The following is a 22,500-nucleotide window of genomic DNA, read 5'->3' as shown; positions in this document are numbered from 1 at the left end:
CCAGATGAAGGCAGCACAACATCTTAACTCTAACTTGTCATGTGCCCTTCTGTACAACACTTGTCATGTGTCCTTCTGTACAACACTTGTCATGTGTCCTTCTGTACAACACTTGTCATGTGTCCTTCTGTACAACACTTGTCATGTGTCCTTCTGTACAACACTTGTGAGTGGTGTCTTGTGTGACTGTGAAGTTTATGAGAGAGAAACAGATCATTACGTAGCGAGACCAACTGAAAGGAGACTTGAGACAATAGATCTCTGGACGGTACGGAGACACACAGGGCAGTTAGTCCCATATGTTAAAGCCATAGATCTCTGGAGGGTATGGAGACACACAGGGCTGTCAGTCCCATATGTTAAAGCCATAGGTCTCTGGAGGGTATGGAGACACACAGGGCCGTCAGGTCCCATTATGTTAAAGCCATAGGTCTCTGGAGGGTATGGAGACACACAGGGCTGTCAGTCCCATATGTTAAAGCCATAGGTCTCTGGAGGGTATGGAGACACACAGGGCTGTCAGTCCCATATGTTAAAGCCATAGGTCTCTGGAGGGTATGGAGACACACAGGGCTGTCAGTCCCATATGTTAAAGCCATAGGTCTCTGGAGGGTATGGAGACACACAGGGCCGTCAGGTCCCATTATGTTAAAGCCATAGGTCTCTGGAGGGTATGGAGACACACAGGGCTGTCAGTCCCATATGTTAAAGCCATAGGTCTCTGGAGGGTATGGAGACACACAGGGCTGTCAGTCCCATTATGTTACAGCCATAGATCTCTGGAGGGTATGGAGACACACAGGACTGTCAGTCCCATTATGTTACAGCCATTAGACTGAGACCATCAGAGCCATCAGAGCAGAAACACCCAACACCCCATCTGTTATGTCCCAGGACCACTAAAGGCCAGCTGTTGTTGCCAGGGGATTTAAGGTGGCTCTGCAGCTCTGTGTCTCTATCCACTTCATGTGTTTTGAGTTTGGAAAACTATCTCACTGGGAGGCACGGGCCAATCGAAATGAAATGGATCCTGAAAAGCTGAGCCAAGACTTCAACATGTTACCGAAGGCAGGGGGGGGGGGGGGGCAGGGACTGTGTGTGAGAGAGAGAGAGGCAGGGGGAGGCAGGGACTGTGTGTGAGAGAGAGGCAGGGGGGGGGCAGGGACTGTGTGTGAGAGAGAGGCAGGGGGGGGGCAGGGACTGTGTGTGAGAGAGAGAGAGAGAGAGAGAGAGAGAGAGAGAGAGAGAGAGAGAGGCAGGGGGAGGCAGGGACTGTGTGTGAGAGAGAGAGGTGCAGGGGGAGGCAGGGACTGTGTGTGAGAGAGAGAGAGAGAGAGAGAGAGAGAGAGAGAGAGAGAGAGAGAGAGGGAGGCAGGGGGAGGCAGGGACTGTGTGTGAGAGAGAGAGGTGCAGGGGGAGGCAGGGACTGTGTGTGAGAGAGAGAGAGAGAGAGGCATGGGGGGGCAGGGACTGTGTGTGAGAGAGAGAGAGAGAGAGAGAGAGAGAGAGATAGAGGCAGGGGGAGGCAGGGACTGTGTGTGAGAGAGAGAGGTGCAGGGGGAGGCAGGGACTGTGTGTGAGAGAGAGAGAGAGAGAGAGGCAGGGGGAAGCAGGGACTGTGTGTGAGAGAGAGAGGTGCAGGGGGAAGCAGGGACTGTGTGTGAGAGAGAGAGAGAGGGGCAGGGGGGGGGCAGGGACTGTGTGTGAGAGAGAGAAAGGCAGGGGGAGGCAGGGACTGTGTGTGAGAGAGAGGTAGGGGGAGGCAGGGTCTGTGTGTGAGAGAGAGAGAGGCACGGGGAGGCAGGGACTGTATGTGAGAGAGAGAGAGGCAGGGGGAGGCAGGGACTGTGTGAGAGAGAGGTAGAGGGAGGCAGGGTCTGTGTGTGAGAGAGAGGGAGGCAGGGATTGTGTGTGAGAGAGAGAGAGGCAGTGGGAGGCAGGGACTGTGTGTGAGAGAGAGAGAGGCAGGGGGAGGCAGGGACTGTGTGAGAGAGAGGTAGAGGGAGGCAGGGTCTGTGTGTGAGAGAGAGGGAGGCAGGGACTGTGTGTGAGAGAGAGAGAGGCAGTGGGAGGCAGGGACTGTGTGTAAGAGAGAGAGAGGCAGGGGGAGGCAGGGACTATGTGTGTAAGAGAGAGGCAGGGGGAGGCAGAGACAACAAGTGATATAATGTTAAGAAATGATGAGAAACATCTAGAGACGACGAGAAACATCTAGAGATGACGAGAAACATCTAGAGACGACGAGAAACATCTAGAGACGACGAGAAACATCTAGAGACGATGAGAAACATCTAGAAACGACGAGAAACATCTAGAGACAATGAGAAACATCTAGAAACATCTAGAGACGACGAGAAACATCTAGAGACAATGAGAAACATCTAGAAACATCTAGAGACGACGAGAAACATCTAAAGACGATGAGAAACATCTAGAGACGATGCAAAACATCTAGAGACGACGAGAAACATCTAGAGATGACGAGAAACATCTAGAGACCACGAGAAACATCTAGAGACGACGAGAAACATCTAGAGACGACGAGAAACATCTAGAGACAACGAGGAACATCTAGAGACAACGAGGAACATCTAGAGACAACGAGGAACATCTAGAAACATCTAGAGATGACGAGAAACATCTAGAGACGACGAGAAACATCTAGAGACGACGAGAAACATCTAGAGACGATGAGAAACATCTAGAGACAATGAGAAACATCTAGAGACGATGAGAAACATCTAGAGACAATGAGAAACATCTAGAAACATCTAGAGACGACGAGAAACATCTAGAGACGACGAGAAACATCTAGAGACGACTAGAAACATCTAGAGATGACGAGAAACATCTAGAGATGACGAGAAACATCTAGAGACGACGAGAAACATCTAGAGATTTTGAGAAACATCTAGAGACCACAGTAAACATCTAGAGATGACGAGAAACATCTAGAGACGACGAGAAACATATAGAGATGACGAGAAAGATCTAGAGACGATGAGAAACATCTAGAGACGATGAGAAACATCTAGAAATGATGAGAAACGATGGGAAACATCTAGAAACAACGAGACACATCTAGAGACGACGAGAAACATCTAGAGACGACGAGAAACATCTAGAAACATCTAGAGACGACGAGAAACATCTAGAGACAATGAGAAACATCTAGAGACGACGAGAAACATCTAGAGACGATGCAAAACATCTAGAGACGATGAGAAACATCTAGAGATGACAAGAAACATCTAGAGACCATGAGAAACATCTAGAGACGACGAGAAACATCTAGAGACGACGAGAAACATCTAGAGACGACGAGAAACATCTAGAGACCACGAGAAACATCTAGAGACGACGAGAAACATCTAGAGACGACGAGAAACATCTAGAGACGACGAGAAACATCTAGAGACAACGAGAAACATCTAGAAACATCTAGAGATGACGAGAAACATCTAGAAACATCTAGAGACGACGAGAAACATCTAGAGACAATGAGAAACATCTAGAGACAACGAGAAACATCTAGAGACGACGAGAAACATCTAGAGATGACGAGAAACATCTAGAGACGACGAGAAACATCTAGAGACAACAAGAAACATCTAGAGACGATGAGAAACATCTAGAGACGATGAGAAATATCTAGAGACGACGAGAAACATCTAGAGACAACGAGAAACATCTAGAGACAATGAGAAACATCTAGAGACGATGAGAAACATCTAGAGACGATGAGAAATATCTAGAGACGACGAGAAACATGTAGAGACGATGAGAAACATCTAGAAACTTACAACGACCATCAAGGAAGAAAAACGCTAGACTAGTGTTTCAATGTTTCAGTGCTGTGAAACATGTCCCTAATGGCACCCTATTCAACACACTCCTTTTGTCCACTACTTTCAGTGCCCACCCCCGATTCGCCACAACAAAATCTGTCTGATAGAACACAGGAAACGGCCCACGATGCATCACTGTCGAGGGCTCCAACCCGTAGGAGGAATAACCCAGAGGGCTCTGAGTAGTGCACTATACAGGGAATATGCTGCCATTTGGAAACACAGCCTGGGTCAGACTAGGAAGAAATGTCTCATTGGGGCTCCATGACCATCAGCCTGGGTCAGACTAGGAGGAAACGTCTCAGTGGGTCTCCATGACCATCAGCCTGGGTCAGACTAGGAGGAAACGTCTCAGTGGGTCTCCATGACCATCAGCCTGGGTCAGACTAGGAGGAAACGTCTCAGTGGGTCTCCATGACCATCAGCCTGGGTCAGACTAGGAGGAAACGTCTCAGTGGGTCTCCATGACCATCAGCCTGACTAGTGGACATGAGGCTCTGCACCAAGAGGACATGGTGTTTATAGTCAACAACAGAATCACTTAGTGATAAATCTCATCTCGACAGGCGAGATGTCAGAACCCCACAGCTAAAGAGCTGTCATCCTCCTCCAACCAGGGATTAGCTTTCATAGAAAACACAACTCTCTGTCCCCTTCCCTCTCTCTTTCTCTCTCCCTCTCTTGCCCTCCCCCTCCCCCTCTCCCTCCCTCTCTCTCCCTCCCTCTCTCCCCCTATCCCTCCCTCTCTCTCTCCCTCCCCCTCTCTCTCTCCCCCTCTCTCTCTCCCTCCCCCTCTCTCTCTACCCCTCTCCCCCTCTCTCTCTCCCTCCCCCTCTCCATCCCTCTCTCTCTCTCTTCCTCCCCCTCTCCCCCCCTCTCTCCCTCTCTCTCTCCCTCCCCCTCTCTCTCCCCCTCTCTCTCTCCCTCTCTCTCTCTCCCTCTCTCCCCCCCTCTCTCTCCCCCTCTCTCTCCCTCTCTCTCTCTCTGTCTCTCTATCTGTATCTCTCCCTCCCCCTCTCTCTCTTCCTCTCTCTCTCCCTCTCTCGTCGTTTTTCCATTGTTTTCCATGCTGAGTGTTTTGAAACTGTGTTTATAAAAGGCAACACATCAAAAATGGATGAAAGCTGAAAAGCTGTTGAAAATCAGCGCGGGCCACAGCGTCTAGAATGTTCTCACTGCGGAGTTATGTAGATTTGAGTAAACAAGTGCAAATTGTTGAGGTTTTAAGTCAAATATTTGACACTCATTTTATCTGAAGTAACCCGATATAACATCTGGGAAGCAGATGGGTTTAAAAGCCCAGAGAAACTCTGTCCTCCCCCCAGAGAAACTCTGTCCTCCCCCCGAGAGAAACTCTGTCCTCCCCCCGAGAGAAACTCTGTCCTCCCCCCAGAGAAACTCTGTCCTCCCCCCGAGAGAAACTCTGTCCTCCCCCCCAGAGAAACTCTGTACTCCCCCCCAGAGAAACTGTCCTCCCCCCCAGAGAAACTCTGTACTCCCCCCCAGAGAAACTGTCCTCCCCCCAGAGAAACTCTGTCCTCCCCCCCAGAGAAACTCTGTCCTCCCCCCCAGAGAAACTCTGTCCTCCCCCCCAGAGAAACTCTGTACTCCCCCCCAGAGAAACTCTGTCCTCCCCCCCCAGAGAAACTCTGTCCTCCCCCCAGAGAAACTCTGTCCTCCCCCCCAGAGAAACTCTGTCCTCCCCCCAGAGAAACTCTGTACTCCCCCCCAGAGAAACTGTCCTCCCCCCAGAGAAACTCTGTCCTCCCCCCCAGAGAAACTCTGTCCTCCCCCCCCAGAGAAACTCTGTCCTCCCCCCCAGAGAAACTCTGTACTCCCCCCCAGAGAAACTCTGTCCTCCCCCCCCAGAGAAACTCTGTCCTCCCCCCAGAGAAACTCTGTCCTCCCCCCCAGAGAAACTCTGTCCTCCCCCCAGAGAAACTCTGTACTCCCCCCCGAGAAACTCTGTCCTCCCCCCCAGAGAAACTCTGTCCTCCCCCCCCAGAGAAACTCTGTCCTCCCCCCCCAGAGAAACTCTGTCCTCCCCCCCAGAGAAACTCTGTACTCCCCCCCAGAGAAACTCTGTCCTCCCCCCAGAGAAACTCTGTCCTCCCCCCCAGAGAAACTCTGTCCTCCCCTGTTCCCTCCCTCCCCAGAGAAACTCTGTCCCCCCCCCCAGAGAAACTCTGTCCTCCCCCTTCCCCCCCCACCCCCCCAGAGAAACTTTGCCCCCCCCCCAGAGAAACTCTGTCCTCCCCCGTTCCCTCCCTCCCCCCAGAGAAACTCTGTCCTCCCCCCCAGAGAAACTCTGTCCTCCCCCGCCCCCCCCCCCCCCCAGAGAAACTCTGCCCTCACCTGTTCCCCCCCCCAGAGAAACTCTGTACTCCCCCCCCAGAGAACCTCTGTCCTCCCCTGTTCCCTCCCTCCCCCCCAGAGAAACTCTGTCCTCCCCCGTTCCCTCCCTCCCTCCCCAGAGAAACTCTGTCCTCCCCCGTTCCCTCCCTCCCTCCCTCCCCAGAGAAACTATGTCCTCCCCCGTTCCCTCCCTCCCTCCCTCCCCAGAGAAACTCTGTCCTCCCTCCCCCGTTCCCTCCCTACCCCCTCTAACCCCCTATGTTCAGTGAACAGAAGTGACTCTCAGAGTTTCCAGACCCCAATATGCCTTTTTACCCATCTCCTGTTATTGGCCCGATAGTAGGACATATCCTGGAACTCCCTCTCTCCCTCCCTCCCTCCATCCCTCCCTCCCTCCCTCCATCCATCCTTCTCTCTCTCCCTCCCTCCCTCCCTCCATCCTTCTCTCCCTCCCTCCCTCCCTCCATCCATTCATCCTTCTCTCTCTCTCCCTCCCTCTCTCCCTCCATCCATCCCCCTCTCTTCCTCCCTCCCTCCTTCTCTCTCTCCCTCCCTCCATCCCTCTCTTTCTCTCTCTCTCCTTCCCTCCTTCCCTCTCTCTCTCTCCCCCTTCCTCCCTCCCTCCCTCCCTCTCTCTCTCTCCCCCTTCCTCCCTCCCTCCCTCCCTCCCCCTCTCTCTCTCCCTCCCTCCATCCCTCTCTCCATCAATGACCTGAAAAGTAGTCTCTGCTCTGGTTCTGGTACTGACCATAACGTGTCAGTGTGTTGTAAAATAACTCTCTGGTTCTGGTACCGACCATAACGTGTCAGTGTGTTGTAACAGAACTCTCTGGTTCTGGTACCGACCATAACGTGTCAGTGTGTTGTAACAGAACTCTCTGGTTCTGGTACTGACCATACCGTGTCAGTGTGTTGTAACAGAACTCTCTGGTTCTGGTACTGACCATAAAGTGTCAGTGTGTTGTAACAGTAACAGAACTCTCTGGTTCTGGTACTGACCATAACGTGTCAGTGTGTTGTAAAATAACTCTCTGGTTCTGGTACCGACCATAACGTGTCAGTGTGTTGTAACAGAACTCTCTGGTTCTGGTACCAACCATAACGTGTCAGTGTGTTGAACAGTAACAGAACTCTCTGGTTCTGGTACCAACCATAACGTGTCAGTGTGTTGAACAGTAACAGAACTCTCTGGTTCCGGTTACCGACCATAACGTGTCAGTGTGTTGTAACAGTAACAGAACTCTCTGGTTCTGGTACCGACCATAACGTGTCAGTGTGTTGTAACAGAACTCTCTGGTTCTGGTACCGACCATAACGTGTCAGTGTGTTGTAACAGTAACAGAACTCTCTGGTTCTGGTACCGACCATAACGTGTCAGTGTGTTGTAACAGTAACAGAACTCTCTGTCTCTCTCCACATGGTGATGAACAAACAATATAAACAGCAGAAACAGAGAGGTTTAGTCAGAGAGGTTTAGTCAGAGAGGTTTCGTCAGAGAGGTCTGGTCAGAGAGGTTTAGTCAGAGAGGTTTAGTCAGAGAGGTTTAGTCAGAGAGGTTTAGTCAGAGAGGTTTAGTCAGAGAGGTTTAGTCAGAGAGGTTTAGTCAGAGAGGTTTAGTCAGAGGTTTAGTCAGAGAGATTTAGTCAGAGGTTTAGTCAGAGAGGTTTAGTCAGAGAGGTTTAGTCAGAGGTTTAGTCAGAGGTTTAGTCAGAGGTTTAGTCTGAGAGGTTTAGTCAGAGAGGTTTAGTCAGAGAGGTTTAGTCAGAGAGATTTAGTCAGAGAGGTTTAGTCAGAGAGGTTTAGTCAGAGAGGTTTAGTCGGAGAGGTTTAGTCAGAGAGGTTTGGTCAGAGAGATTAGTCAGAGAGACTTGGTCAGAGAGGTTTAGTCAGAGAGGTTTAGTCGGAGAGGTTTAGTCAGAGAGGTTTAGTCAGAGAGGTTTAGTCGGAGAGGTTTAGTCGGAGAGGTTTGGTCAGAGAGATTAGTCAGAGAGGTTTGGTCAGAGAGGTTTAGTCAGAGACATTTAGTCAGATCAGAGAGGTCCAGTCAGAGAGGTTTAGTCAGAGACATTTAGTCAGAGAGGTCTGGTCAGAAAGGTTTAGTCAGAGAGGTTTAGTCAGAGGTTTAGTCAGAGGTTTAGTCAGAGAGGTTTAGTCAGAGAGGTTTAGTCAGAGAGGTCCGGTGAGAGAGGTCCGGTCAGAGAGGTCCGGTCAGAGAGGTCCGGTCAGAGAGGTCCGGTCAGAGAGATTTAGTCAGAGAGGTTTAGTCAGAGAGATCTGGTCAGAGAGGTTTAGTCAGAGAGGTCCGGTCAGAGAGGTTTAGTCAGAGAGGTTTAGTCAGAGAGGTTAAGTCAGAGAGGTTTAGTCAGAGAGGTTTAGTCAGAGATGTTTAGTCAGAGAGGTCCGGTCAGAGAGGTTTAGTCAGAGAGGTTTATTCAGAGAGGTTTAGTCAGAGAGATCCGATCAGATAGGTTTAGTCAGAGAGGTTTAGTCAGAGAGGTCCAGTCAGAGAGGATTAGTCAGAGAGGTTTAGTCAGAAACATTTAGTCAGATCAGAGAGGTCCGGTCAGAGAGGTTTAGTCAGAGAGGTTTAGTCAGAGAGGTTTAGTCAGTGAGGTCCGATCAGATAGGTTTAGTCAGAGAGGTTTAGTCAGAGAGGTTTAGTCAGAGAGATTAGTCAGAGAGGTTTGGTCAGAGAGGTTTAGTCAGAGAGGTTTAGTCAGAGAGGTTTAGTCGGAGAGGTTTAGTCGGAGAGGTTTGGTCAGAGAGATTAGTCAGAGAGACTTGGTCAGAGAGGTTTAGTCAGAGAGGTTTAGTCGGAGAGGTTTGGTTAGAGAGGTTTAGTCAGAGAGGTTTGGTCAGAGAGATTAGTCAGAGAGGTTTGGTCAGAGAGGTTTAGTCAGAGAGGTTTAGTCAGAGAGGTTTAGTCAGAGAGGTTTAGTCGGAGAGGTTTAGTCGGAGAGGTTTGGTCAGAGAGATTAGTCAGAGAGGTTTGGTCAGAGAGGTTTAGTCAGAGGTTTAGTCGGAGAGGTTTAGTCGGAGAGGTTTAGTCGGAGAGGTTTAGTCAGAGAGGTCCAGTCAGAGAGGTTTAGTCAGAAAGGTTTAGTCAGAGACATTTAGTCAGATCAGAGAGGTCCAGTCAGAGAGGTTTAGTCAGAGGTTTAGTCAGAGAGGTTTAGTCAGAGAGGTTTAGTCAGAGAGGTCCGGTCAGAGAGGTCCGGTCAGAGAGGTCCGGTCAGAGAGATCCGGTCAGAGAGGTCCGGTCAGAGAGGTCCGGTCAGAGAGATTTAGTCAGAGAGGTTTAGTCAGAGAGATCTGGTCAGAGAGGTTTAGTCAGAGAGGTTTAGTCAGAGAGGTTTAGTCAGAGAGGTTTAGTCAGAGATGTTTAGTCAGAGAGGTCCGGTCAGAGAGGTTTAGTCAGAGAGGTTTAGTCAGAGAGGTTTAGTCAGAGAGATCCGATCAGATAGGTTTAGTCAGAGAGGTTTAGTCAGAGAGGTTTAGTCAGAGAGGTCCAGTCAGAGAGGATTAGTCAGAGAGGTTTAGTCAGAAACATTTAGTCAGATCAGAGAGGTCCGGTCAGAGAGGTTTAGTCAGAGAGGTTTAGTCAGAGAGGTTTAGTCAGTGAGGTCCGATCAGATAGGTTTAGTCAGAGAGGTTTAGTCAGAGACATTTAGTCAGAGAGACCAGAGCCCTATGGGACAGGGCACTACTTTAGACCAGAGCCCTATGGGACAGGACACTACTTTAGACCAGAGCCCTATGGGGTAGGGCACTACTTTAGACCAGAGCCCTATGGGACAGGACACTACTTTAGACCAGAGCCCTATGGGGTAGGGCACTACTTTAGACCAGAGCCCTATGGGACAGGACACTACTTTAGACCAGAGCCCTATGGGGTAGGGCACTACTTTAGACCAGAGCCCTATGGGGTAGGGCACTACTTTAGACCAGAGCACTATAGGGTAGTGCACTACGTAGTGAAGGAGGTGCCATTTGGGAAACAGACAATATCTTGCCTGACCAGGAACAGGTCATTCTTCCATGGTAATGTTGTGGTTACGGGTCGGAGAACACAACAGTGATGCATCATGGTCCGTTTCCTGTGTTCTATTCAGGAGGACTTTGTTGTGGCGAAACAAAACCACAGAGACCTTTAACTTCCCAGCTACGCCTCACCCAGGTCACATGACAGGGGCTTGGACTCTACAAATCTTTCATAGAGAGTATTTTAACCTCTTGTGTTGTTTGGTGGTTTGGTAGCACCGCTGTCAGACAGAGAAATATGCTGAGAAGGATTATAGCCACAGACAGCAAGGCACTAGGAGACAGACAGACATGCTTGATGAGATCTTTAAGATCAGGGCCTTCACCAAGGTACTAGGAGACAGACAGACAGGCTTGATGAGATCTTTAAGGGCCCTCAGCAAGGCACTAGGAGACAGACAGACAGGCTTGATGAGATCTTTAAGGGCCCTCAGCAAGGTACTAGGAGACAGACAGACAGGCTTGATGAGATCTTTAAGGGCCCTCAGCAAGGCACTAGGAGACAGACAGACAGGCTTGATGAGATCTTTAAGGGCCCTCACCAAGGTACTAGGAGACAGACAGACAGGCTTGATGAGATCTTTAAGGGCCCTCACCAAGGTACTAGGAGACAGACAGACATGCTTGATGAGATCTTTAAGATCAGGGCCTTCACCAAGGTACTAGTAGACAGACAGACAGGCTTGATGAGATCTTTAAGGGCCCTCAGCAAGGTACTAGGAGACAGACAGACAGGCTTGATGAGATCTTTAAGGTCAGGGCCCTCACCAAGGTACTAGGAGACAGACAGACAGGCTTGATGAGATCTTTAAGTGCCCTCACCAAGGTACTAGGAGACAGACAGACAGGCTTGATGAGATCTTTAAGGTCAGGGCCCTCACCAAGGTACTAGGAGATAGACAGGCTTGATGAGATCTTTAAGGGCCCTCAGCAAGGTACTACGAGACAGACAGACAGGCTTGATGAGATCTTTAAGGGCCCTCAGCAAGGTACTACGAGACAGACAGACAGGCTTGATGAGATCTTTAAGGTCAGGGCCCCCCCCCTCACCCCCACCCCTGTACCTGGACAGTAAACTACTCCCCTCTAGGTGCAGGTATAGGGCAGCCCCCCCCTTGTACCTGGACAGTAAACTACTCCCCTCTAGGTGCAGGTATAGGGCAGCCCCCCCCCTGTACCTGGACAGTAAACTACTCCCCTCTAGGTGCAGGTATAGGGCAGCCCCCCCTTGTACCTGGACAGTAAACTACTCCCCTCTAGGTGCAGGTATAGGGCAGCCCCCCCCCCCCCTGTACCTGGACAGTAAACTACTCCCCTCTAGGTGCAGGTATAGGGCAGCCCCCCTGTACCTGGACAGTAAACTACTCCCCTCTAGGTGCAGGTATAGGGCAGCCCCCCCCTGTACCTGGACAGTAAACTACTCCCCTCTAGGTGCAGGTATAGGGCAGCCCCCCCTCCCTGTACCTGGACAGTAAACTACTCCCCTCTAGGTGCAGGTATAGGCTGCCCCCCCCCCCCCTGTACCTGGACAGTAAACTACTCCCCTCTAGGTGCAGGTATAGGGCAGCCCCCCCCCCCCCCCCCCTGTACCTGGACAGTAAACTACTCCCCTCTAGGTGCAGGTATAGGGCAGCCCCCCCCCTGTACCTGGACAGTAAACTACTCCCCTCTAGGTGCAGGTATAGGGCAGCCCCCCCTTGTACCTGGACAGTAAACTACTCCCCTCTAGGTGCAGGTATAGGGCAGCCCCCCCTTGTACCTGGACAGTAAACTACTCCCCTCTAGGTGCAGGTATAGGTCAGCCCCCTAACCAGCTGGTTAATGTCACTAAGGTGTGATATCTCTCCTAACAAGCTGGTTAATGTCACTAAGGTGTGATATCTCTCCTAACCAGCTGGTTAATGTCACTAAGGTGTGATATCTCTCCTAACCAGCTGGTTAATGTCACTAAGGTGTGATATCTCTCCTAACCAGCTGGTTAATAATCCCTTCACTAAGGTGTGATATCTCTCCTAACCAGCTGGTTAATGTTCCCTTCACTAAGGTGTGATATCTCTCCTAACCAGCTGGTTAATGTCACTAAGGTGTGATATCTCTCCTAACCAGCTGGTTAATGTTACTAAGGTGTGATATCTCTCCTAACCAGCTGGTTAATGTCACTAAGGTGTGATATCTTTCCTAACCAGCTGGTTAATGTCACTAAGGTGTGATATCTCTCCTAACCAGCTGGTTAATGTCACTAAGGTGTGATATCTCTCCTAACCAGCTGGTTAATGTCACTAAGATGTGATATCTCTCCTAACCAGCTGGTTAATGTCACTAAGGTGTGATATCTTTCCTAACCAGCTGGTTAATGTCACTAAGGTGTGATATCTCTCCTAACCAGCTGGTTAATGTTCCCTTCACTAAGGTGTGATATCTCTCCTAACCAGCTGGTTAATGTCACTAAGGTGTGATATCTCTTAACCAGCTGGTTAATGTCACTAAGGTGTGATATCTCTCCTAACCAGCTGGTTAATGTCACTAAGGTGTGATATCTCTCCTAACCAGCTGGTTAATGTCACTAAGGTGTGATATCTCTCCTAACCAGCTGGTTAATGTTCCCTTCACTAAGGTGTGATATCTCTCCTAACCAGCTGGTTAATAATCCCTTCACTAAGGTGTGATATCTCTCCTAACCAGCTGGTTAATGTCACTAAGGTGTGATATCTCTCCTAACCAGCTGGTTAATGTCACTAAGGTGTGATATCTCTCCTAACCAGCTGGTTAATGTCACTAAGGTGTGATATCTCTCCTAACCAGCTGGTTAATGTCACTAAGGTGTGATATCTCTCCTAACCAGCTGGTTAATGTCACTAAGGTGTGATATCTTTCCTAACCAGCTGGTTAATGTCACTAAGGTGTGATATCTCTCCTAACCAGCTGGTTAATGTTCCCTTCACTAAGGTGTGATATCTCTCCTAACCAGCTGGTTAATGTTCCCTTCACTAAGGTGTGATATCTCTCCTAACCAGCTGGTTAATGTTACTAAGGTGTGATATCTCTCCTAACCAGCTGGTTAATGTCACTAAGGTGTGATATCTTTCCTAACCAGCTGGTTAATGTCACTAAGGTGTGATATCTTTCCTAACCAGCTGGTTAATGTCACTAAGGTGTGATATCTCTCCTAACCAGCTGGTTAATGTTCCCTTCACTAAGGTGTGATATCTCTCCTAACCAGCTGGTTAATGTTCCCTTCACTAAGGTGTGATATCTCTCCTAACCAGCTGGTTAATGTCACTAAGGTGTGATATCTCTCCTAACCAGCTGGTTAATGTCACTAAGGTGTGATATCTCTCCTAACCAGCTGTACTGGGACTTCACTTCCCAGGTGCCTCGAGGTGTAGTCCTCATAGAACTGTACTGCGACTTCACTTCCCAGGTGTAGTCCTCATAGAACAGAGAAGAGAAGAAAGGGGGCAGGGCGGAGAGAAGAGAGGGAGAAAAAGAAGGAGAAGAGGGGGAGAGAAGAGAAGAGAGGGGGAAGGGGGAGAGAAGAGAGGGAGAGAAGAGAGAAAAAAAGAGGGGGAGAGAAGAGAGGGAGAGAAGAGAGAAAGAAAGAGGGGGAGAGAATAGAGGGAGAGAAGAGAGGGAGAGCGAGGGGGAGAGAAGAGAGGGAGAGAAGAGAGAAAGAAAGAGGGGGAGAGAAAGAGAGAGGGGGAGAGAAGAGAGGGAGAGAAGAGAGGGGGAAAGGGGGGAGAGAAAGAAGGAGAAGAAGGGAGAGGAGAGAAGAGAGAGGGAGAGAAAAGGGAGAGGAGAGAAGAGAGAGGGAGAGAAGAGCGAGGGGGAGAGAAAGAGAGATGGGGAGAAAAGAGAGAGATAGAAAGGAGAAGAGGGGGAGAGAAGAGAGGGGGCAGGGGAGAGAGAAGAGAGGGAGAAAAATAAGGAGAAGAGGGGGAGAGAAGAGAAGAAAGGGGGCAGGTGGGAGAGAAGAGAGGGAGAGAAAGAGAGAGGGGGAGAGAAGAGAGGGAGAGAAGAGAGAAAGAAAGAGGGGGAGAGAAGAGAGGGAGAGAAAGAGAGAGGGGGAGAGAAGAGAGGGGGAAGGGGGAGAGAAGAGAGGGAGAGAAAGAAGGAGAAGAAGGGAGAGGAGAGAAGAGCGAGGGAGGAGAAGAGAGAGTGGGGTGATGAGAGAGGGGGTTGATGAGAGAGGGGTGAAGTGCGAGGGAGGAGAAGAGAGAGTGGGGTGATGAGAGAGGGGGTTGATGAGAGAGGGGTGAAGTGCGAGGGAGGAGAAGAGAGAGTGGGGTGATGAGAGAGTGGGGTGATGAGAGAGGGAGGAGAAGAGAGAGGGGTGAAGTGCGAGGGAGGAGAAGAGAGAGGGGTGAAGTGTGAGTGGGGTGATGAGAGAGGGGGGTGATGAGAGAGGGGGTGATGAGAGAGGGAGGAGAAGAGAGAGGGGTGAAGTGCGAGGGAGGAGAAGAGAGAGGGGTGAAGTGCGAGGGAGGAGAAGAGAGAGGGGTGAAGTGTGAGTGGGGTGATGAGAGAGGGAGGAGAAGAGAGAGGGAGCTGCATTTTTGAACTGTAAAAAGACAACAGGGAAGATAAATGTTTAAAGCTCTCACCGTCTAGCTTGGGCCCAGTCTTCATGTTCATGGTACCCTTCATAGCCGACACCGACCAGGACAGGCTGGGCCGGGCAGGGTGCGACTCCGTCTCCATGACAACCACGATCTGGGCGGTGCGGAGGGACACCTTGTGGAAGGGTGCCAGGGATCTTAGGGAGCTGAGGTGGGAGGGGTCGGGACGATGGGGAGAGGAGGACGAGGTCCTACTGGGGGAGGAATGAGGGGTGGAGGGGGGTTTGGGAGCCTCCCAGTAGTGATGAGGTAGGACCCTCCTCAGGTAGGCCTTGGTCTGCTCCAGTTTCACCAGCGTAGGGTTCACCTTCAGGGGCCGGGACAGCTCCACGTTCAGCTCCGCTGGACGAACAGAAGACAGAGTTACCGTAAAACTAAATATTAACAGGAGACAGAGTTACCGTAATACTAAATATTAACAGAAGAGAGACAGGAGACAGAGTTACCGTAATACTAAATATTAACAGAAGACAGAGTTACCGTAATACTAAATATTAACAGAAGACAGAGTTACCGTAATACTAAATATTAACAGAAGACAGAGTTACCGTAATACTAAATATTAACAGAAGACAGAGTTACCGTAATACTAAATATTAACAGGAGACAGAGTTACCGTAATACAAAATATTAACAGAAGACAGAGTTACCGTAATACAAAATATTAACAGAAGACAGAGTTACCGTAATACTAAAAATTAACAGAAGACAGAGTTACCGTAATACTAAATATTAACAGAAGACAGAGTTACCAACCGGGCCAGCCCAGCTCAATGGCATCACAAACCGGGCCAGCCCAGCTCAATGGTACCACCAACCGGGCAGCTCAATGGCACCACCAACCGGGCCAGCCCAGCTCAATGGCACCACTAAATGGGCCAGCCCAGCTCAATGGCACCACCAACCGAGCCAGCCCAGCTCAATGATACCACCAACCGGGCAGCTCAATGGCACCACCAACCGGGCCAGCCCAGCTCAATGGCAACACTAAATGGGCCAGCCCAGCTCAATGGCACCACCAACCGGGCCAGCCCAGCTCAATGGCACCACCAACCGGGCCAGCCCAGCTCAATGGTACCACCAACCGGGCAGCTCAATGGTACCACCAACCGGGCAGCTCAATGGCACCACCAACCGGGCCAGCCCAGCTCAATGGTACCACCAACCGGGCAGCTCAATGGCACCACCAACCGGGCCAGCCCAGCTCAATGGCACCACTAAATGGGCCAGCCCAGCTCAATGGCACCACCAACCGGGCAGCTCAATGGCACCACCAACCGGGCCAGCCCAGCTCAATGGTACCACCAACTGGGCCAGGCCAGCTCAATGGTATCATCAACCGGGCCAGCCCAGCTCAATGGTACCACCAACTGGGCCAGGCCAGCTCAATGGCACCACCAACCGGGCCAGCCCAGCTCAATGGTACCACCAACTGGGCCAGGCCAGCTCAATGGTATCATCAACCGGGCCAGCCCAGCTCAATGGTACCACCAACTGGGCCAGGCCAGCTCAATGGTATCATCAACCGGGCCAGGCCAGCTCAGTGGTACCATCAACCGGGCCAGGACAGCTCAATGGTACCACCAACTGACTCTTTCCACCCAGCTCCTATAGAATCATCTGGAAGTCCAGCCAGAAGATACCACCTCTCTGACTCTTTCCACCCAGCTCCTATAGAATCATCTGGAAGTCCAGCCAGAAGATACCACCTCTCTGACTCTTTCCACCCAGCTCCTATAGAATCATCTGGAACTCCAGTCAACTCTTACCCCCTACTTACTAACACGTTTAACTTGTAGCCTTCAAAGGTAGCCTCTTTAAGCTCATCGTGTGCTGAGAGAGGGGGGAAAGGCAGCGCTCGGAAATCTGGATTAATGAAAGAAAGATGGTGGTCCTTCCGTCATGTTCGTTGGGACATCAAAAGAAGGCCTTGTCCAGGAGTGAAATTCCTTCACTTCTCACGCAGGTGTTTTGATTAGGAACACCCTGCCTTTCAATCAAACACAAAGTGGTGCTTTTAACCCAGCTGAGGACTGTCAGTGGTTCTTTAACCAGAGGACTGTCAGTGGTTCTTTAACCAGAGGACTGTCAGTGGTTCTTTAACCAGAGGACTGTCAGTGGTGCTTTAACCCAGCCGAGGACTGTCAGTGGTTCTTTAACCAGAGGACTGTCAGTGGTTCTTTAACCAGAGGACTGTCAGTGGTTCTTTAACCAGAGGACTGTCAGTGGTTCTTTAACCAGAGGACTGTCAGTGGTTCATTAACCAGAGGACTGTTAGTGGTTCATTAACCAGAGGACTGTTAGTGGTTCATTAACCAGAGGACTGTTAGTGGTCCCCCCCTACTCTCTCCCCCCTCTCCGCCCCCCCCTCTCTCTCTCCCTCCCCCTCTCCCCCCTCCCTCTCCCCCCTCTCCCTCTCTCTCCCTCCCCCTCTCTCTCTCCCTCCCCCTCTCTCTCTCCCTCCCCCTCTCCCCCCTCTCCCCCTCTCTCCCTCTCCCTCTCTCTCCCTCCCCCTCTCACTCCAACTGGTAGCTGTTACTTCTCCAATCTCCTGTCATTGACCCTTTCATACAAGAGAAGGAAGCAGAAAGACGGAGAGCAGGACTGTTTCCTGGGACCTCCAGGGCAGACAGAAGACTGTTAGGAAGAGAAGAAGAAGGCAGAGGGGAATGGTTTCCTCAGGAAGAGAAGAAGAAGGCAGAGGGGGACTGTTTCCTCAGGAAGAGAAGAAGGCAGAGGGGGACTGTTTCCTCAGGAAGAGAAGAAGAAGGCAGAGGGGGACTGTTTCCTCAGGAAGAGAAGAAGAAGGCAGAGGGGGACTGTTTCCTCAGGAAGAGAAGAAGAAGGCAGAGGGGGACTGTTTCCTCAGGAAGAGAAGAAGAAGGCAGAGGGGGACTGTTTCCTCAGGAAGAGAAGAAGGCAGAGGGGGAATGAAGAGGAGAGTACTGGTCCAGCCTTGAACCCTTGCACACTGCAGCTGCCTTCCTCTGTGTGTGTGTGTGTGTGTGTGTGTGATGAGCAGGCCACAGCAAGGCGAGGGTCAGATCTGAAACCTCATCCCGTTTACATCCCAGTACACACACACACACACACACACACACACACACACACACACACACACACACACACACACACACACACACACACACACACACACACACACACACACACACACACACACACACACACACACACACACACACACACACACACACACACACACACACACACATACGTTACTTGTGTTCCCTCTCTGCAGGTTCCATCCTTGGCAGGGGAGCTGTGATTGGTCCGTGTGCTCTCAGTAAATGTCTGGCAGCTTGCTGTAAACACAGGGAACTGCTCTCCTCTGACTGTGGTCTCCATCTGGTCTGATGGACGCTCACCTCGTTAAACAGCATCAAATCAGAGGGGCCTTAGGGAACACTACCTGGAGGGAGTCCTCAATGGAGCCCTATTCCCTACGTAGTGCACTACTTTAGACCAGGGCCCAATTCCCTATATAGTGCACTACTTTAGACCAGGGCCCAATTCCCTATATAGTGCACTACTTTAGACCAGGGCCCTATTCCCTATATAGTGCACTACTTTAGACCAGGGCCCTACTCCCTATATAGTGCACTACTTTAGACCAGGGCCCAATTCCCTATATAGTGCACTACTTTAGACCAGGGCCCTATTCCCTATATAGTGCACTACTTTAGACCAGAGCCCTATTCCCTATATAGTGCACTACTTTAGACCAGGGCCCTATTCCCTATATAGTGCACTACTTTAGACCAGAGCCCTATTCCCTATATAGTGCACTACTTTAGACCAGGGCCCTATTCCCTATATAGTGCACTACTTTAGACCAGAGCCCTATTCCCTATATAGTGCACTACTTTAGACCAGGGCCCTATTCCCTATATAGTGCACTACTTTAGACCAGAGCCCTACTCCCTATATAGTGCACTACTTTAGACCAGGGCCCTATTCCCTATGTAGTGCACTACTTTAGACCAGAGCCCTATTCCCTATATAGTGCACTACTTTAGACCAGAGCCCTACTCCCTATATAGTGCACTACTTTAGACCAGGGCCCTATTCCCTATGTAGTGCACTACTTTAGACTTTATTTAACTAGTCAAGTCATTTAAGAACAAATTCTTATTTACAATGACGGCCTACCGGGGAACAGTGGGTTAACTGGTCTAGGAACAGTGGGTTAACTGGTCTAGGAACAGGGGGTTAACTGGTCTAGGAACAGTGGGTTAACTGGTCTAGGAACAGTGGGTTAACTGGTCTAGGAACAGTGGGTTAACTGGTCTAGTGGGTTAACTGGTCTAGGAACAGTGGGTTAACTGCCTGTTCAGGGGCAGAACGACAGATTTGTACCTTGTCAGCTCGGGGGTTTGAACTAGAAACCTTTCGGTTACAAGTCCAAGAACATCAACTGAGAATCAGCTGTATGAATCAAGGTTAGAGGACATGACAGAAATACGCTCAGCACAGACAGGATGTGAACTGACAGGGTTTGTACGCTCGTGTGTGTGTGTGTGTGTGTGTGGTGTGTGTGGTGTGTGTAGTGTGGGAGAGACATCCCACAGAGAGACATCCCACAGAGAGACATCCCACAGAGAGACATCCCATCCCACAGAGAGACATCCCACAGAGAGATATCCCACAGAGAGACATCCCACAGAGAGACATCCCACAGAGAGATATCCCAGAGAGACATCCCACAGAGAGACATCCCACAGAGGGACATCCCATCCCACAGAGGGACATCCCATCCCACAGAGAGACATCCCAGAGAGACAGCCCACAGAGAGACATCCCATCCCACAGAGAGACATCCCACAGAGAGACATCCCATCCCACAGAGAGACATCCCATCCCCCAGAGAGACATCCCACAGAGAGACATCCCATCCCACAGAGAGACATCCCACAGAGAGACATCCCATCCCACAGAAAGACATCCCACAGAGAGACATCCCATCCCACAGAGAGACATCCCATCCCACAGAGAGACATCCCACAGAGAGAAATCCCATCCCACAGAGAGACATCCCACAGAGAGACATCCCATCCCACAGAGAGACATCCCATCCCACAGAGAGACATCCCACAGAGAGACATCCCATCCCACAGAGAGACATCCCACAGAGAGACATCCCATCCCACAGAGAGACATCCCACAGAGAGACATCCCATCCCACAGAGAGACATCCCACAGAGAGACATCCCATCCCACAGAGAGACATCCCACAGAGAGACATCCCATCCCACAGAGAGATATCCCAGAGAGAGACATCACACCGAGAGATATCCTACAGAGAGACATCCCACATAGAGACATTCCAGAAAGACATCCCAGAGAGACATCCCATCCCCCAGAGAGACATCTCAGAGAGACATCCCACAGAGAGACATTCCCCAGCGGTCAACATCTCCCCTGACAGGAGCTGAGAACTGAAGCTTTGAACCTGAGACTGACTGTGTGTAGAGTGTGTGTACTGTAGAGTGTGTGTCCTGTAGGGTGTGTGCACTGTAGGGTGTACTGTAGGGTGTGTGTAGGGTGTGTGTAGAGTGTGTGAGTCCTCACCTGGTCCACTGAGGAAGTCTCTGATCTGCAGACAGGCCAGAGGAGGGGGAACACCTGTCTGACTGTCAGACTCTCCTGATACTGTCTGGACCCACAACACACTGTAGTCTAATACCTCTGGGAGAGATTTCCCTGGATCTGGAGAGGGGGAGGGGGGGAGAGGGAGAGGAGGGAGGTGGGGAGGGGAGAGGGGAGAGGAGGGGAGGAGGGGAGAAGGGAGGGGGGGGGGGGGAGAGGGAGGAGGGGGAGGGGAGGGAGAGGGGGAGGGAGAGGGAGGAGGGGGGAGGGAGAGGGAGGAGGGAGGAGGGGGGAGTAGAGGGAGAGGGAGGAGGGAGGAGAGGAGGGAGGAGGAGAGAGAGGAGGGGGGAGGAGAGGAGGGAGGAGGGGGGAGGAGAGGGGAGAGGAGGGAGGTGGGGAGGGGAGAGGGGAGAGGGGAGGGGGGAGAGGAGGGGGGGGGAGAGGGAGGAGGGAGAGGGAGAAGGGGGGAGGAGAGGGAGAGGGAGGAGGGAGGAGGGGGGAGTAGAGGGAGAGGGAGGAGGGAGAGAGAGGAGAGGAGGGGGAGGAGGGAGAGAGAGGAGAGGAGGGGGAGGAGAGTAGAGGAGGGGGAGGAGAGGAGGGAGGAGGGGGGAGGGGAGGGAGAGAGATGAGATTTAGTAAATTATTGAGACACATCAAGATCTACACCAGATGAAGTCTCCCTCCACTCACCCAGACACTTATAGTCAGAGGAGACTCCCCTCAGAGACACATCAAGATCTACACCAGATGAAGTCTCCCTCCACTCACCCAGACACTTATAGTCAGAGGAGACTCCCCTCAGAGACACATCAAGATCTACACCAGATGAAGTCTCCCTCCACTCACCCAGACACTTATAGTCAGAGGAGACTCCCCTCAGAGACACATCAATATCTACACCAGATGAAGTCTCCCTCCACTCACCCAGACACTTATAGTCAGAGGAGACTCCCCTCAGAGACATATCAAACACAGACACGTCCATCCTCTGTTTACGGTGGTGACAGCTGAGCAGGGCCGACGGCTGGACCACCTGGAGGTACAGTAGAGGCTCCAGGACCCGGTCTCCAGCCCCTCTCCTCCCAGGCTGCCTCACGATGGTGACCCCCAGGGCCTGGCGGGCCGAGGAGCGGCTGGGGGCGGGCAGGGAGTCCAGGGAGAGGAGGGAACCGCGGGGCTCCTGGGGAACGGTGTTACTGTTCAGGAGGTCCTCTGCTGTCAGGCCTGACAGAGGGACCAGGGTAGGAAGGCCTGGGTTGGGGGAGGAGGAGGAGGTAGGGATGGTGTCTGGCTGGTTCAGGGCACTCTTCCCTGTCGGCCCGTCTCCATCCTTCTTCTCCGGCGAGGCGGGGGGGGTCTTGGCTAGAGTGGAGCAGGCGTAGGTCATGAGAGAGAGTTTACTCGCGGTCAGGAAGACGTCGAAGGGGACGAAGGAGAGGTTCTTGACGACGGTGGACTTCCTGGAGGGTCTGGCGATACGGTGGTGGGAACCTCCACTCTGCTGCTCCATCTGGACGATACGGATCCTGGCGCTGTCGCTGCCGAACCCACTGTCCTGGACGCCGCTGCGACTGGACGACGAGTCCACACCGCAAGGCCCCGCCGAGGAACTACACTGCTGCTCCCCACGCTGCACCTGGGGGGGACGGAGACAGACAGAATTCTGCAAAAATATCCTCCGTCTACAACGTAAAACACCAAATAATGCAGAGCAGAGCAGAATTAGGACGATACCCACTAATTATCAAAATCCAGAAAAGATACTTTAAATTCTACAACCACCTAAAAGGAAGTGATTCACAAACCTTCCATAACAAAGCCATCACCTACAGAGAGATGAACCTGGAGAAGAGTCCCCTAAGCAAGCTGGTCCTGGGGCTCTGTTCACAAACACAAACACACCCTACAGAGCCCCAGGACAGTAGCACAATTAGACCAAACCAAATCATGAGAAAACAAAAAGATAATTACTTTACACATTGGAAAGAATTAACAAAAAAACAGAGCAAACTAGAATGCTATTTGGACCTACA

At 51.3% G+C, this 22,500-nt stretch overlaps 1 protein-coding gene across 1 annotated transcript in view; it reads right to left on the bottom strand.

The window, feature by feature from the left end:
• The window catches only part of LOC139397101 (intermembrane lipid transfer protein VPS13B-like), a gene marked incomplete at its 5' end in the record, with an annotated part of 60,012 nt that extends 37,909 nt beyond the window's left edge, over positions 1-22,103 (bottom strand). The window contains 3 exons of the mRNA XM_071143968.1: positions 14,846-15,202; positions 20,450-20,587; positions 21,392-22,103. Coding sequence (XP_071000069.1) covers positions 14,846-15,202; positions 20,450-20,587; positions 21,392-22,103 — 1,207 coding nt within the window. The remainder of the gene's footprint in view (positions 1-14,845; positions 15,203-20,449; positions 20,588-21,391) is intronic.
• Positions 22,104-22,500: the final 397 nt, after the last annotated feature.

Source organism: Oncorhynchus clarkii, unplaced genomic scaffold (genome assembly GCF_045791955.1).
Source record: "Oncorhynchus clarkii lewisi isolate Uvic-CL-2024 unplaced genomic scaffold, UVic_Ocla_1.0 unplaced_contig_10760_pilon_pilon, whole genome shotgun sequence".
Lineage (NCBI taxonomy): Eukaryota > Metazoa > Chordata > Actinopteri > Salmoniformes > Salmonidae > Oncorhynchus > Oncorhynchus clarkii.
Note: the sequence above shows the minus strand (reverse complement) of the source record. Positions and strands in the feature narration are given on the sequence as shown.